This window comes from Amblyraja radiata, chromosome 21, assembly GCF_010909765.2.
Source record: "Amblyraja radiata isolate CabotCenter1 chromosome 21, sAmbRad1.1.pri, whole genome shotgun sequence".
In the NCBI taxonomy this organism is placed as follows: Eukaryota; Metazoa; Chordata; class Chondrichthyes; order Rajiformes; family Rajidae; genus Amblyraja; species Amblyraja radiata.
In genome coordinates, this window is record NC_045976.1 from 31,919,308 (window position 1) to 31,937,291 (window position 17,984).

General features: G+C 41.3%; 2 protein-coding genes across 2 annotated transcripts in view; both read left to right on the forward strand.

Moving 5' to 3' along the window:
- Window positions 1-456: 456 nt before the first annotated feature.
- LOC116984999 (golgin subfamily B member 1-like) lies at window positions 457-10,926 on the forward strand. Its single transcript, XM_033039357.1, has 4 exons — window positions 457-736; window positions 7,469-7,578; window positions 9,140-9,295; window positions 10,918-10,926. The coding sequence occupies exons 2-4, from the start codon at window positions 7,477-7,479 to the stop codon at window positions 10,924-10,926; spliced, it is 267 nt and encodes an 88-aa protein (XP_032895248.1). The 5' UTR covers window positions 457-736; window positions 7,469-7,476.
- Window positions 10,927-13,070: 2,144 nt separating this feature from the next.
- Window positions 13,071-17,984, forward strand: part of golgb1 (golgin B1) — a 47,573-nt gene continuing 42,659 nt past the window's right edge. The window contains exons 1-4 of the mRNA XM_033039976.1: window positions 13,071-13,240; window positions 13,554-13,676; window positions 15,714-15,827; window positions 16,468-16,753. Of these exons, the coding sequence (XP_032895867.1) occupies window positions 15,786-15,827; window positions 16,468-16,753 (328 nt within the window). The 5' untranslated portion in view covers window positions 13,071-13,240; window positions 13,554-13,676; window positions 15,714-15,785. The remainder of the gene's footprint in view (window positions 13,241-13,553; window positions 13,677-15,713; window positions 15,828-16,467; window positions 16,754-17,984) is intronic.

Here is a 17,984-nt window from a genome sequence, read left to right on the forward strand (position 1 = left end):
TATCTCTCACCTTTCCTCGCTCTATTTTGGACCATCTTCCTACAACTTTCTCTCCTTCTGTTTCCATACAACTCCCTATTATTTTTGTTTTGTTACTCTCCTTGTTGCTTTCATGTGATGGATCCTTATCTATCACCGGCGGCACAAAGGTAGGCTTGCTGCCGGTGATCTTTGATCCCGACTACAGGTGCTGTCTGTGCGGAGTTTGTACGTTCTCCCCGTGACCTGCGTGAGTTTCCCCCGAGATCTTCTGTTTCCTCCCACACTCCAAAGACGTGCAGGTATGTAGGTTAATTGGCTTGGTGAATGTAAACATTGTCCCTAGTGGGTGTAGGACATTGTTAATGTGCGGGGATCGCTGGTCGGCGTGGACCCGGTGGGCCGAAGGGCCTTTTTCCGCGCCGTATCGCTAAATTAAACTGGGCCTACTCACCGAGTTGCCATGGTAACACTCCCGGAAGTAAAGCTGCATTTTGGTTCCGGGCCGCGGTGCTGATGTGGCTGCTGTTTGCTTGAAAGTGGCCGAGTGTCGGGCGGTCACTCGAGGCCGACTCGGTCACCGCCGCTTTATCCTCTGACCGACAGCTTCCGACGCACTCCTGCAAACCGGCTTCCCGCCAGGGACGCGGCGGACACTTGGTGGCGGCGGCGGCGCAGAGAGAGCAGTTCGGGTAAAACTTGGGGAGACGCAGCGGGCCCACATCATCAGATCCCTGATCCCGGAAGGCTGGATGGGGTAGGGGGTCACCCAGTTACAGTCCAGGAGTGGAGATCGCCAGGATTCTGAGCCCAAGTGTGTGGGTCAACCAGATACACAATCCAAGATTGGGGATCACCCAGTAACAGAACCAGCGACCATATCTTGTGGGGTGGACGTTGGATCACTTTGATGGCGGAGTCGGGAAGGAAGAATATTTGATACTAAAACTGGGAGGGTATTTGAGGGTGGGATGAGGTGGGTCGCCTGAATAAACAACCTATGGTTTGAACAGGAGAGATTCATCTGGAAACTTGAGCCTTGACAGGGGCTGATCATCTTGACACCAGAGCCCGGGGCTGTGTACTTTCTCAGGACACAATGTAGTGGGTTGATGGTAATTTGGACAGTTGGCATGGGTTGGGACTAGAATCTCAGATGGAGTCTGAGTGGTCCCTAGATAGCCAGCAGCTGCTGGTGAGAAGTGTGGGAGGAAAAGAGACATAGAAATGTGGGAAGGATGAAGTGGGTCACTCGGATGCTTCTGTCCCGGAGGGTGTTCCTCTAATGATTGTCCCAGTTGTGTATGGCATAGGATCACACAGATATCAACAACTGGGAGGGTTATGAGTGTCCTAAATTCCAGAGCATTGGAAGGTTGTGGGATCGCCCTGATACAGAACCTGGAAAGTGGAGATTGCAGTGTTCAGGAATGGGGAAGGCATTTTTGTGGTAGTTGGTCACTCAGATTCTCGAACTGGGTGTAATGTTTTGTTTTGGAGGTTGGAGGCGTGGGGTCACCAGGACACTGATGATAGGAGGATGGGGAGAATCACCTCACACCAAAGTTGGAGTGTGAGTGCAACTCCCACTCAGCCATCCAGCCTGTATTTCTATTCCTTTCCTCGTATTTTAGTCTACAATGTTGTCCAAGTGACTTTAGTTAGTCGTGGGATCCAGGCTATAAGTACTCAGTAAAGTATTTGCAAATGGGATATATCAAACAACCTGTAAACATTGTAGATAGGCATTAGTTAGTCTGCTCATAATTTAAACAAACTTCCATCAGCTAAGTATTGTTTTTATGGGAGAAAAAATGTTAAACCCTTTTGGTACTTTGCACAATATAGCATTTATTTGTCCTTGTTCCATTCTTCCAAAACCTCTTTCTTCCACCCCCAACCAATCTCCCCCACTTTCTCCAGTGTCTGGAGTGGAAGTGGGAGTGCAGGAATACTGGAGGCTTGGAGAATTCAAGGAGGCTTCACTGGAGGCTTGGAGAATTTGTCACCCAGGGAGTAGAGCCTGGACACAGAGAGGGTGCCCCCAGCCATGCTGCATGGGGAGGGGATGTGAATCATTTGGTTATCTGACACAGGCACTGTTGGAATGTTGGGCATCAGAAAAGCCAAGTACTTGGGTATTGGAAAGGGGTGTGGTGAGTTGATTTATGTAGAGTGATGGAAGAGGAGCGATTGTGGTCTGTGCTACCTAGCTTTGTGTTCCTGCTGCTGGTCTATATTTAGGCTGGCATTGCTATTGGTGTTATTGATCTATGCTAGTTCTGAGTAGCCCCGTGATATCAATCCTTACATGAACAGTGCACCTTTTTTTCTACCATCCCAGCTTACCCCATTGATACCAACATCCAGCGAGTAGGGAAACGGTTGTCTTAGTTAGAATTGCTTAAAATGGCAATCTAACCATTGGGGGCAGAGGAAGAAGGGAGAGCAAGTTCCTGCTTATTTAGAGGTTGAGGGAATTGCTTGAACCTTCTATGTTTCAAGGGTGTTGTCACTTAGGACAACGCACATCAGATTGAAACACAAACACGCACATGTTGGTTGGAATAGCACTATCTCTCCAGCTATGTCCACCTCTGATGTGGATTGTTTATTACACTACTTGTAATTTGTGCTGCAACAGATTCATGTTCAAAGTCATGTCCAGGAATTTTATGATTCTTCTGGAGCCGCAGAGACTCAGCATTCAAATTCCATCACAGCAAATGCAATCATTGATTTTGTTCATTTGTGAGTTGTAAACAGAAATTCTCATCAATCTCATGGACCATAACAATGTGGATAGCAGCTGAATGAATAGTGCTGCTTCTATTTATTATGTTTTATGATATATCCCTCCAGTTGATCCAAGTACCACAGTATTGAATGGGTCCTAAATCGTCTGTGACATGGTCCAGTAGACTATTTGGTTGTAAAACATTCAGCAAATATTTTGGATGTTCTCCTAAGTTAAGCTGGATATCAGTGGTGCAGGCACATTGAACTGAATGGTGTCCTTATGTGCCTCCATAATTCTAATAGACATAGTGACTGTAAAGTACTTTGTTTGCTGGGAATGCAATCATCAAGATTTGTTTGCAAGGCAAGCTGTAGAAATACACAGGATTTGTTCTGAGAGCTATAGCAAGTCACTTGCCCTGAGTTATACTTTATCTTATTGTTGGAATTTCTAAATGTATTATTATGGACATCAGGAGAATTTACAATTATATAACTATAATACAATACAATACAATACAATACCGTTTATTGTCATTTGATCCTCAAATGAAGTTCAAACGAAATTTGGTTTCTGCAGTCATACAACAAGAGAAAAAAAAACTCAAAATAAACCAAGACACACAATTTACACTAACATCCATCACAGTGAATCTCCTCACTGTGAAGGCAAAGTCATTGTCTCTCCCCTGTTTTCCATTCTTCTCCCGATGTTAAAGCCCCTAGTTGGCGATGGCAAGTCCCGCGGCTGTTAAAGCCGCGCCGGGCAAAGTAAGGTCCCGCTCCGGGTTGTTTTCAACCCTGCAATTTGGGTGGGAGAAGTTGCCGATGCGGCAGCTCCGAAAAGCGGTCTCCCACCAGGGTGCCACCACAGCTCTCCATGCTCCGAAGCCGGCCAGCTCCATGCTGGAGCCCCCAGGTCGTACCGGTTGGAAGCCACTCCACGGTGCTAGGCCCCAACAACAATGGAGACCCGACAGGGAAAAGGTCGGGTCCCCCGTACAGGGAAGAGATTTAAAAGTTCCCCCGCCCCCCATATATATACAGCTAAAAACAATATATAAACTACAACCAAACTATACACTCAACAGGACAAAAAAAACAACAACAAAAAAGACAGGCGGACTGCAGAGGCCGCTGCGGCAAGGCGCCTTTGAGTTATATTTTCTCCTGATGTCCATAATAATACATTTAGAAATTCCAGCAATAAGATAAAGAATAACTCAGGGCAAGTGACTTGCTATAGTTCAATTTTTTTGACCAAGGTACATCACTTCACATTACATTGTTTAACAAGGAACAGCAGATGCTCGAAAATCAAAGGGAGACAAAAATGCTGGAGAAACTCAACGGGTCAGGCAGCATCTATGGAGCCAAGGATCTATCCTTCGCTCCATAGATGCTGCCTCGCCCGCTGAGTTTCTCCAGCATTTTTGTCTACCTTCACTTCACATTACAGTTCATTTATCAATTAACCACCTAACTGCAAGTTTTCTTTACTGTCATCTAATATCAATGCAGTCTAGGTTTCCATCATTAACTACATTGGTATGTAACACAGGCTTAAAATAAGTCACATAGATAAAAATACATGATCACCCAGCTCTTGGACCTAAATCTTATATTTAATCATAGATTAAATCATTTGCTCAGTTTCAATCAGTGAAAATTGTCTTTCTACTCTGTTGCATTCTTTTATAATATATAAATGCATATTAATTCTATCTTCTATCTTCTATCTATCGATCTATCTTTTTTTTCAATTATTTTATTAGAAGCAATTGTACAAAGATAAAACATTTGGCATCTAGAATTATACAATTATTGTACAGCTTCATTTTTAACCTTATAACCTAATTATAAAAATGAAAAGCCTAATGTTTTCCAAATGTAGTGTCTCGGACATATCTATAATACACATCTTCACTGTAGGGACTGTTGTCTGTTATGAAAATTTAAGTATTAATTCTATCGATCTATCTATCAATCGATCTATTGATCTATACATAACTAATACTCTGATCTTGTTATCTTCCGGTTTGGCGGTCATTCTATTTGTGCAAAAACGATTTGCGATAGCGTTATGATTTTTCGCCAGTTCACTCACTGTTCTCCTATGCTGCGAGTCCACCAAGATTTGTTCCGATCGGTTGAATGTCGTCAAAGTTAGCGAGGTTTAAAACATTTTAAAACCTCGCGTGCGCAGATCGATCTCTTCTCCTGCCTTCTAGCGCGCGCGGATTAGTCTCTTTCCCCTGTCACTCCCCGGGACGGTCCGCCCCCTCCTGTGCCATCGTGTCCTTACTGGAGTTGAAGAAAGCGGAGGGACCTGAAGCAGCCCCGCTCAGCAGCCCAGCACCGCCAAACGGAAAGCGGAGAGTCTGATCCCGACGCAGGAGAGCATCCAGCCCCCGCTGTGAGTCCCAAACACACTGCCATCGCAATGCCCCGCAGCTCCACCCCTTTCCCCTCTGGTCCTCCTCGCTGGCTCCTGCCCCCTCCCCGTGATACCCCCCTCTTCCCCCATCTTTTCTCCAAGCTCCCCACCCCCTTCCCCTCCCGGCCACATGCCGGCGCGGCCGTAGCTGTTGGTGCTTCCGGGCCGAACCGATGCCTGGCTTTGAGGGCGCCGACGGCTGATGCTCCTCCGGGGCATGCAAGAAGGGAGAGAAGCGGCAATCTCAAGATCCTGGGAAGGGAGATGAGGGGATAGAGGGAGAGCAGGTAAGTAGGGATGGGAGAGGAGTTATGGAGGGAGTGACTGAGGGTAGGGGAGGGAGAGGTGTAATCAGTGGTGCATTGTAGTGATCAAAACATTGTTGTTCGCCATTTGTCAACCCTCTATTATATGTAAATGCAACATTTTGCTGTTTTTTTTTTTTAATTTATAGCTGTCTAAAGCATTTCAATTCTGAGTTTGAGCCTTCAGTTTTGGGCATTCATTTACCTTTACCTTGACCCTTAAGTCTCAGGATCTCTTATTCATTGCTTTTGGTAATTAAATGAATACTTTGTTCAATTATCTCTTGATTCAAAGTTGACAACCTCATATTTGCCTATATTGAAATTCATTTCCAGTGTTGCCATTCACTTTAATGTCATTATCCTGGTTATAATGTTACCCACCACTGTACCATAGACAAACCTGATTCATGAAATTGCAATATTATTTATAACTAGTGAATAATTGCAACTTGGATAGATTTCCATCCATTTATCTGTCTTAAAAGTTTTACAGTACCTGCTTCAACTACCTCCTCTGGCAGCTTGTTGCATATACCACCACCCTCCACAAGAATCGTGGAAACTTTGCTAGGGCCTCGATTGATTTATTGACAAATACCAGTTAAAGAAATATCTGTATATTGCACAGAAATTGCCTTTTCAATCACTTGAGCCCCAATTTCTCAGTAAGTTATGCTAATGTTGATTAGTACCTCAACTCCATCTACCTGCATTTGCTTTATATTGCTTCAAACTCTTCGTGTCTATTACTTTTAATCTTGAAAACTCCTTTTTGAATGGTTTAATCTCCAGCTTTACTAGTTAGCCTGACATCAGCAGTAGAGTAAATGCTGCAGTCTATGATTAAGAAAACTGTGACATTGTACTTGCAAAATAGTAATATGACTACGCAACGACAATATGGATTTCTGAAATGGAAATCACATTTGAAAATTCTGTTGGAATTAGTTGAGGTTGTAGCTCGTCAAATAGATAAGTATGAACCAATTGATGTCTGGACTTCCAGACAACCAGTGATAAGATGCACAGATGAGATTATTATGTAAAATTAGAGTGTAATGTTAGAGGTAATATATACAGACATGATTAAGGGTTAGCTAATGGCACAAAAACAGGTTTGAAACAAATGGTTCATTTTTGGATGGAGAGACTGTGATCACAGGCCCAGCTGTGGGTTGTCACCAGAATGGTATGCTACGGTCCTAACTATTTGGAATCTATATCAGTGAATTGGATGAGGGGCTCAAGTATAATATTTCAAAGTTTGTTGATGATTAAGTGCTTAGCAGCAGTCTTTCGTGGGGAAATTGCAGAGACTTCAGGAGAGTAGAGACAGACTTGGAGAATGGATCAGCACATAACAGGTCGAGTAAAATGTGGAATAAGTCGAGGGCATCTACTTTGTTTTTTTTTTTAAAGTAGAAAGGCAGAATATTTTTAAATAGTGTGTGAGCGAAACGTGTTGCAGTTCTGAAGGACGTGAGTGTTCTATACAAATTACTGAAAGTCAATTTACAAATTCTGTAAGCAATTGGAAAGGCAAACAGAAGACTGGTCTTTCATTGCAAAGTTGGGGACATCTTGCCCTAATTGTATCGAGCCCCAGTGAAAACACATCTTGAGTATTGGGGTGTGTCTCTCTACCTTAGGAAAGCTATACTTGTGATGGAGAGAATATTCATCACATCAATGGTAGGTTTGTCATGTGAGACAAAATTAAATAGTTCAGACATGAATGCTGAGTTTAGAATAAGAACTGATCTCAGTGAAACAAGCAAAATTCTTATTGAATGTGTCCAGGTAGATACAAAGTTGATGTTTCCCCTAGCTGTGGTATAAGATTAGATTATTGAATGGTGGAGCAGATGTAAGGGGTGAAAAAGCACATTTCTGTTACTTTTTTTGCCATCATTTACTTTTTTTACATCATAATTTGGCCCTACACCTTTGCCCAATCTTTTTGATTTAGGAATCAGCTAACATTTTGTTTTTGTTTATCATGCAGCTCCCACCATGTTGAGTCGCCTGTCTGACCTGGCAAAGGGAGTCAACACTGTGCTGCAGGACCTCTCTGGGGAAGATGATGGAAATGCGACAAATGCATCCCAAGGAGCTGTGAGTAGTATAAACCCTAGGTTTAGCAATAATGGAGGAGGCAGCTGCAGTTCCTTTGTCAACCAGGTGTTGGGATTGGGAGGTGACTTCTATGCTGTTGTGTGTCATAAAGTAATATTGAGGTGTACTATAGGAATGTAAAGGAGCAGTAATTATCTCTTTGAATAGGTTTGTGTTAGAATTAATAATAATGGATCCAACATGGATGAATCAGGATCAGGTCTGGTAATAAGGTGAGAAATGGTTTTCAAAGTTACCGTCCGTTATGTTTGAGATGTCTGTTACCCTGGACAATTAAAGGATTGTTGACAAAAATAAACAATAGACACCTGTAAATGGGTATTATCAGAGACCATAATTGGATCAGAAGCAGAGCTGAAAGTGTATGTTGCCTCAGCGTGACCAGCAAACGTTTTTCATTAAATTCCTACACTGGCCTTACAGGTTGCTGTGTGAAACACAAGACCATTTACTCTGTAACAGTGCAATGATGGTTCATTACGTTCCTGGAATGGAAGACTATTCAATGAGGAGAATTTATGTAGAATGCACTATACTCTGGAGTTTAGGAGATTAAAAAAGCATTTCATTGAAGTATGTTTGACTGTGTAGATGCTGCAAGCTTACTTGCTGAAGAGTTCAAAACTAGAGTCAAGATCTCAAGAAAACAAATTGACTATTAGGTTGAAATTTATTTCACTGAGGTCATAAGATCATAAGTAATAGTAGAATTAGACCCCATCAAGTCTACTCCATCATTCAATCATGGCAGATCTATCTCTCCCTCCTAACTCCATTCCTTGCCTTCACCACATAACCTCTGACACCTGTACTAATCTCTGCCTTAAAAATATCCACTGACTTGACCTCCACAGCCCTCTGTGGCAAAGAATTCCACATATTCACCACCCTCTGACTACAGAAATTTCTCCTCATCAGCTTCCTAAAAGAAGGTCCTTTAATTCAGAGGCTATGACCGCGAGTCCTAGACTCGCCCACTAGCGGAAACATCCTCTTCACATCCACTCTATCCAAGCCTTTCATTATTCTGTATGTTTCAATGAGGTCCCCCCCTCATTCTTCTAAACTCCAGCGAGTACAGGCCCAGTGCTGACAAATGCTCATTATAGCTTAATCTACACATTCCTGGGATCATTCTTGTAAACCTCATCTGAACCCTCTCCAGAGCCAGCATATCCTTCCGCAAATATGGTGCCCAAAATTTCTCACAATTGAGGGTTGATAATGTTTGGAATTATTTATTCCTGAGACCCGTGTACGTTCGGTCAATGAATATGCTCAAAATAAGACAGATTTGGGGCCACTAAAGGAAATGAGAACCACAAGTGGGAAAGTAATGTAGAAGTTTAACCATGCTTGTATTAAATGGCAACTTGGGGGCCCATTTGACTTGGCCTAATATTATTTTCTAATCTTACCGAGCTATATACAGGGCAGTGTTTAAAGGAATACAATTATTAGCCGATTCCCTAGTAGGCTACACCCATGTATTGACTGCTTCTGAATTCTTCCCATGTTTGAGTTGTTGTTTTGTGTGCAGGAGACCAGTCACCAGTCTGAACTGGAGATCAGTGGTGAGGCATCATCAGAAGATGTGGTGGAGCGCCTGGCACACACTGAACAGTTGGTCATTCAACTTAAGGAAATTATACGTGAGAAAGACACTCAACTTCAGAGTAAAAATGTTGCATTAAAGGTATGTTAGGACTTCAAATTTTGTCTGGAGTTTTAGCCCAAATCCTTTTTGGTACTCTATCATGCCCATTATAATACCCCCCTCTTAACACATTGACAATTATATCAAACAACTGTGATTTGATGGAAGAGGTTCTTCTAAATAAAGCAAAATGCAGGAAGATCTGGAAATATTCAGCAGGTCAGGCAGCATCTGTTTGGAGAGAAAAAATGTTAACGCCCGAGGTCAAGGGTCTTTCATCAAGAGATTAGAATTCTGATATCACTGATTGGGGATTCCCACAAGTACTGTGCCAGATTACTTTTTAAAAAAAGAGAAAAGCTGCAGAAAGCTCTGCACAAAAGGATTTGGGGTTGATCACACATGAAACACAGAAAACCAGCACATGTACCCAGAAAAAAGGGAAGACAAATAGGATGTTGCCACTTATTTTGAAGGGGTTGTAGTATAAAAGCAGGGATGTCTTGCAGCAACATTACAAGGCACCAGTGAAACTACATCTGCAATACTTGGATAATTTTTTGACTCATCTTTAAAGAAAGGATTTAATGACAAGGCGGTTCTGAGAAGCTTTACTGAATGGTCTCAGGTTTGGAGCAAGTATGTCCTGCGAGAAGGGTTTTAAAAGGTTGGAGCTCTATTCATTGAAATTTAGAAGAATGAGAGGTGATCTTATTTGAACCATGTGGGATTCTTAGCTTGGTGAGGGTGGGGTAGAGGGTTTGGCAGGGTAAATACCAAGTGGATATTTCTTCGCATGGGAGAGGCCAAAACCTGAGGGCGTGATCGCAGAATAAGGGAGCACCACTTTAGCAATGAGTTGAGATAGAATTTATTCTTTTAGAGGGTTTTGAGTCTTTGGAACTACTTGCTACAGAGGCTGTTAGGGCAAGAGTCTTTGGGTATATAAGGCTGAGAGAAATAGATTTCTAATCAGTAAAGGGATCAAAGGTTATGGAGAAAAGACCAGAAAGTGAATGTTAGATCAGCTTTGACGGAGAAGCCTCAAGGGACTGAATAATCTATGCAGGTTCCTGCTTTGTATGCCCCCACCTCTACCAATACAGTGTCATTTAATGCTGCAAGAGTCTTTCCATGATTACATCTCTCCCAATGTATCTCTCCACATCTTCGTCATCATTCCCAACAAAAATTAATAGATAGAATGTTTATGGCCCATAGTTTTGGGTTTCCCCAAATTAAAAAACTTGTTTTCTGATATTAATCTGAAACGTTTTTTAAATGTTTAGAAGACTTCCTTCAAATTATTTCTAATATTTTCTGATATGTACTATTTATAAGCCTGCTATCATATTTACAAATCTAATTTGCATCTTCATCAGAGCATTTATGAAAAAAATGTTTTATAATAGTGCCTGGAGCTACCCACTGCACCTAAGTGTAATTTGGACCTGTTTTACTAATTCCAAGCATAATACATATATTTTTAGGAATGCGACTTGAGAATCAGAGTGCAGAATCCAGGATCCCATAGTGTTCACACAGGGAAAAGAGTGTGAGCAACATCAGAAATAGGTGATGCTAAATAAGGGTTGATACAATACAGTGCACCGACCGCCCCCTGGTACATTATACACGTAACCTTCAAATGTGTTTTGGAGGAGAGATAGGAGGTTAACTAGAAAGTATCCTATACTGCCAACATGGTCAACAAAAATGGCATTTTTATGGAAGACAGCCATCAGTGACATTTTTTTTGGAGCCCGGGTCATGGAATTGTACAGATACACACCCTTTTCAAAATGTTTCCCCTTGTCCTCTTTCTATTAGTAGCAACTGATTACTGAAATTACAAGTGGGTAAAGGTGGAATCAGAATGCGAGCAGATTTTCTTTTTTAATCTTTGTACATGACCTGCTATGATAGGATTAAAGTTTCTTGGATTCTGTTCTATTTACTGTCATCTTCAGTTTGTTAATCCCTCTATCACTTCATCCTGTGCTCTTGACAGATGTTTGTTAAGATTAGGAGGCCGTTGGTTGCTGTGATTCAGTTTAAAACTCTGTTGAGCAGGAGGTAGACTCAACGATATCCTTATCATAAAGATTCTGTTAGCTATGCCTCTAAAAGGCAATTCAGCTCTCGCCCTATCTCTTTAGCCATCACCAGTTCGGAAACCTCACTTCATGGCGTACCGTTCAAATGCACTACATGCTGTACCCTTTATCCTTTATCTGTGCACTGTGAACACCTTGATTGTATTCACGTATGGTCTTTTCTTTGGGTAGCACGCAAACTAATTTTTTTTTAACTGTAATCTACTAAACTAAACAGATTTCATGTGAAGGTTATCAACATAGCATTGGTAAAAGTGGAATAAATCTAACTTGGAGTAAGCTAGAGCCATCAATGACTAATCATGGTGCGATTCTGTGCAGGTGGCCATTTATAACAATAGCTTGGGTACACAAAAATGCTGGAGAAACTCAGCAGGTGCAGCAGCATCTATGGAGCGAAGGAAATGGGTAACGTTTCGGGCCGAAACCCTTCTTCAGACTGATAGGGGGTGGCGGGGAGAAAGAAGGAAAAAGGGAGGAGGAGGAGCCCGAGGGCTGGGGGCTGGGAGGAGACAGCTCGAGGGCTAAGGAAGGGGAGGAGACAGCAAGGGCTAACAAAATTGGGAGAATTCAATGTTCATGCCCGCCGGATGCAGGTTCCCCAAGCGGAATATGAGGTGCTGTTCCTCCAATTTCCGGTGTTGCTCACTCTGGTAATGGAGGAGACCCAGGACAGAGAGGTCGGATTGGGAATGGGAGGGGTAGTTGGAGTGCTGAGCCACCGGGAGGTCAGGTAGGTTCTTGCGGACCAAGCGGAGGTGTTCGGCGAAACGATCGCCCAACCTCCGCTTAGTCTCACCGAGCTATAACAATAGCTTGTCTTGTTTAATTCCCCGGTGACTAAATTACCAATTGAGTAAAGGTAGAATCAGTTTGGGAGCAGATTTTTCTTTAATCTTTAATTTGACCTGCTCTGAGAGGATTAAGGTTTTTGGATTCAGCTCTATTTACAGTCTGCTGGGATTTACTGATATTTTCCCACCACCCATTTCAGCTATTGGCTCTTGACTTGGAAACATTTAAAATTATTTGCTCTGGATGGTCTAGTTACAAATTTTATAAATTGAACCACTAGCTGGTACTGAGTAGAATGACTTTATCATAGAGTCATACAGGATGGAAACAGGCCCTTTGGCCCAACTTGTCCATGCCAACCAAACTACAACCAAATTGGACATGGATGTACCTGCCCGCATCAGTAATAACTTGGGTCAGGATAGAGTGAGGGTGCTGCAATTAAATTCTATCTGTGATCTTTATTTGTCAAACTCGGTGAACTAAATATTACATAAAACTGCATAACTGTACCTTGATATAACACAGGATAGATATTAAATAAAGATGCTTTTACAGTATCCTGCTAAACATGCACAAGACAAGTAGAGTCGTGTTAAGTATAGACTAGTGCTCTCTCTTTTGAATTATCAACATTTCTGGGCAGACCATGATTTAAATAGAAATTAAAATTTATGCATTGCTGCATTTCATAAGATGCCATTCTCCGATGTGCCATTTTGTAATATACTGAAGTAAAATGGGGAACTGGATCAGAATTCTTAAAGCACATTTCACTTAATAATACTGAACCACTGAAGTCTTCTGCTTGGCCTTTTTAGAATTTACGTTAATTAATTATACTAAGCTATGCTGTAGTTCATCTACATTGAACTTGTTTTACCTCTTAAACTACTTTGACAGGGGAGTGTGGAGCATCCATTGCATGATGAAAATGAGCAGCTCAAAGGTCAACTTCAGAAACAACAAGAGAGTTATAGGTCTCTACAGGCAACTGCTGAGAGTATGAAAGAACAGCTTCAGGCTACTACTGAACCTCTGAAGCCAGAAAGAAGCTGAACATGCACAAGAGGTAAGGGACTTATTGCTGTGAAAGAAGAAGTAGAGCATTGGGCAATATATTCTCTCCATTCTGCCATTAAATATTCACAGGACAGGTTGAACATTGGTCATTTCAATCTCAGGTAGTCATTTTGAGAGTTTATAACATTTAGTGAATTATGAATTCAAGAGAATGTTATGGTGTAGGAATTAATTTGAAAAATAAAACATTCAGACAAATTTTATTCAGCACCTGTGCATCCGACCTCTCGGCCCAGATAATAAGTCTTTGATTCTTTCTGTAGCTCATGCTCAGCCTTTGATTGCGCTTTCATTCACAACAGCTGCTGTCACTTCGGGAGGTAATTCTGGAAAAGGATACACGATTTGAAGAATGCATTCAAAAACATGAGGAGGAGCTAGTACAACTAGCATTTGGCTCTGAGGTCAACAAAGATCTGCAACAAGTAAGTGTTGTAGTAGTAGCAATTAACTAATATTTACAGAACATTAGTAGGAAGGAAAAAAACCAGATGAGAGAGTGAGAATTATCTTAAAACTGAAGACGGGTAATAATGAATAGAAATGATCAGCTGAACCAATATAGATTAGAGATGAGTCACCCCCCCACCCCACATGATATTTACAATATTTGACTATGTGAATACAAATTATTTTAAAAGCTATGCTCAAAAGTTTGTAACATCAGCAAATTTAATCTAATTCAAATAATTAGACTAAATTTGCTGCTGCTACAAACTTTTGAGAATAGTTTTTGAAATAATTTGCATTCACAGGAAACCTGTCAGGATATTGCAAACTTTATCATAGCTTCATCAAAAGTGATTTTAATAAAGGCCATTTTTAATCATTTTGGTTTCACCATGTAGAAATTATAGCAGTGTTTATACAAAGTCCCCTGATTTCAGGGCACTTTCATGTTTGGGATACTGCAATGTCATGTAAATTAAAGTAGTCATGTTGAGTATTTTGTTGCATAACCTTTGCCTGCAATGACTGCTTGAAGTCTACGATTCATGGATATCACCAGTTGCTGGGTGTCTTCTCTGGTGATGCTCTGCCAGGCCTGTATTACAGTCATCTTTAGCTTATGCTTGTTTTGGGGGCTAGTACCGTTCAGTTTTCTCTTCAGCATATAAAAAGCATGCTCAATTGAGTTCATATCGGGTGATTGACTTGGCCACTCAAGAATTAGCTTTGTAAAACTCCTTTGTTGCTTTAGCAGTATGTTTGGAATCATTGTCTTGCTGTAGAATGAACTGCCGGCCAATGGGTTTTAAGGCATTTGTTTGAACTTGAGCAAATAGGATGTGTCTATACACTTCAGAATTCATTATGCTACTACCATCAGCATGTTAAGGTTCATTTCTTAAAACAGACAACTCACAATGGGTTAGGTAAACCAACACAAGCTTTAGTGATCATCAGCCAGCGAGAGTGTAAAGGGTTACAGAGTTAAGAATGAATATTTACAGAATATTTACAGATTTAACAGATATTTAACTCTCCTGAGCTACCACTCTAAACGAATGAAGACATACTGCATCTTTTATAGTATTTTGGAAACGTAGTCACATGTTTATACAGAGTTTCCGAAATGACGTTTAACACAAATCAATCACAGGCTGTACCTATTCAAAGTATACTTGTCACTAATACAATACACTTGTCATACTATAGTTATATCAATCACAAACTGTTGATCACAAAACTTCTAAACAACAGTAACTTAGTCAAAAGCCCAACATTTGCCATTCGTCTTAAACAAAGTAAGCATCAATATCAATAACAGCACAGAAGATTTCTATTTACCCAATTTCCAAGTCCCCAGGAAACACATCCTGTCCCACTATTGTTAAGTGTCTTTTCCTTGGGCATAGCAGGAAGCACTATCAGAAAGTTTGGCATGCAGGTTTCCTGATTACCCAGCTCCTCCAGTGTGGTATAGAATGATAAAACTTCAGCTGATTCAGAACCCAAAAAAGTCAAGCAAATATTTTACATAATAAAATATTTTACACTACAATTATTACACATAACCAGGATATGCTCAAGCAGTTGTGTAATCAATGAAGATAAGTGAGCCAATACCTTCAGCAGCCATACATGCCCAGGCTGTAATACTCCCACCACCATATTTCACAGATGAGATGGTATGCTTTGGACCTTACCTTGTTCCTTCTCTCCTCCATACGTTGCTCTATACTGTAGATGAACGCCTCAAAGTAAGTGTGTGGCAGTGTGTGTGCAATGTGTTTGTATGTGCTTTCATTCCACTCTCATAATCATTCCTAAATAAACAGTGTTGACCAGTAATACCAAGAAAAGAACAAATAGCTTAAACTTTTCTGACCACAATAACTGTATGATTTGCAATAATTTCTGTGTTTTGATTCAGATTTGCACCACTGCGGTATTTTATTTTTTGTGGTCTTTTTCTTTAAGCCCTCTTTTCTTTTCTCACGTGTCCTGTTTTCCCTCAGACTACAAGATCTTTGCAAAGAAAGCTGGAAGAGAAGGAGGAGGCCTTACTGGGACGGACTCGTGTGGTGGAGATGCTGCAGCAAGAGATTAATAACTCAGATTTGGAGAAACAGGTATTGTAACCCATTAATCCAGAATGTGCTGCTTTATGCACAAGGGTGCCTTAAAACGATTATTTGTCACTGTACACTCAAACATTAGGTTCAATTGTGAAAATGCAAGAAGTACCAGGAGTTTCAGGAATTGGGATCACTCACAAGATATCCTTGATTGACTTGACAACTGAGCATCGTAAAGTAGCATTCATCAGTTAGTTCAAAATTAAACAGATTAATGGAAGATTGGAGCTGCATTAAAACCAGGCTGTAAAGGAGAAATAGATTTCCTTCATTTTAGAACATGTAAGGATCCAACATCTTCAGTTAAGAGACCAACAAATTCATGGCCACCGATCTCAGTTATTTCCGTTAAGGATCCACGTGTAAGGTGTCTTTTCAAATTATGGTCTGGAGGGAAGAATGAGTTCAGACATTTCAAAATTCCTATTTTGGATTTTAAAATGAGGTGGATTCCTTGGACTGTTGTAGTTTAAATGATTACTATAATGATTCATGAAATTGCATCAAGGGAGACCAGGATGATGGAATGTAAATTAGGTTTCCTTTGGATTGGAGTCGATGACCACGGGAGATCGAAGAGTTGTTCTCGTTTTTGAAGCAGGAATTGACAATCTTGCCTGCCTCTTGTCTTCAGATTCTCAAAGAGAAGCTGCAAGATGCAGAAGTCAACTTTGAGACTTTGAAAACTGCATTAGATCTGGAGAAAGTGTCAGCTGAGACACGGCTGAAAGATGTGATGGAGAAACATGAGACGGAGTTAACAGAGAAAGACTGTACGCTTAAGCACCTGCAGCAAGTCCTGCAGAGTGCACAGACGTCGTGTGATGAACTGACTGCACAAAATCAGGAGCTGCAGAGTACAGTTGAAGCTCAAGATAAAACCTGCAAAAGCCTGGTTGATGAAGTGAAACAGTTGCAAGGTGAGTTTGATCTTTATTATGGTAGACACAAAATGCTGGAGTAACTCGGCAGGATAAGCAGCATCACTGGAGAGAAGGAATGGGTGACGTTTCAGGTCGAGTCCCTTCTTCAGACTGATGTCAGGGGAGTGGGTGGGACAGAGATAAAATGTAGTCTGAGACAGGAAGACTGGTGGGAGAACTGTGAAGGGGCAGGGGATGAAGGCGGTGCAGGCTCGAAGGGCCGAATGGCCTACTCCTGCACCTAATTTCTATGTTTCTATGAAGAGAGAGGGAAAGCAACGGCTATTTGAAGTTAGAGAAGTCAATGTTCATACAGCTGGGGTATAGTCGGAGATAGTAAGACTGGTGGGAGAAGTCGGAGACAGTAAGACTGGTGAGACATCTTTCTTATGATCTCTCTTTACAGAGGTGCTTACCTGTATTTTGAATTAAGTACAACCTTGCATGCTTTGTTGATGCTTTTCATCAAATTTGATTTTTTACCTTGTACACATAATATATTCACATTTAAATATGGATGAACAAGAACATTTAAAAATAGTTTAAGAGCGGTGTATAAGCACATGCATATTGGCAGAAATCTGGCATTGGTCTGTCACGGTATAAAAATGTAATGTCTTAAAAGACAAAGGCATGTGAACGATTCGGCTGTGGATGTGGGATGCATGATCAGTAAGTTAGCAGGTGACTTGACTGGTGAAGTTGTTGCGAGTGTGGAGGGCTGTCTTAGGTTGCAGGGTGATGTCAACCTGTGGGTGAAATGAACTGAGAAATGGCAGACAGAGTTTAATCCAGATATGTGTGAGATGATGCATTTCAGAACACCAAAGAGGCTAGGACACACATTATGAAGATAGATACAAAATGCTGGAGTAACTCAGCGGGACAAGCAGCATCTTTGGAGAAAAGGAATGAGTAACGTTTCGGGTCGAAACCCTGCTTCAGACTGAAGGGTCACCCATTCCTTCTCTCCAGAGATGCTGCCTGTCCTGCTGAGTTACTTCAGCATTTTGTGTCTATCTTCGGTTTAAACCAGCATCTGCAGTTCCATCCTACACATCATGAATGGTAGGTTCCTTGCAAGATAGAAAGGATGTGATAATGGTGAAGAAGATGCAGAGGAGATATACTGGGATGGATCTTTTCAGTTCTTGGGAGACACTGGGTCTAGTTTCCCTGGAGAGGAGGTCGTTAAAAGGGGATGTCATTGAGATGTATAAAATTATGA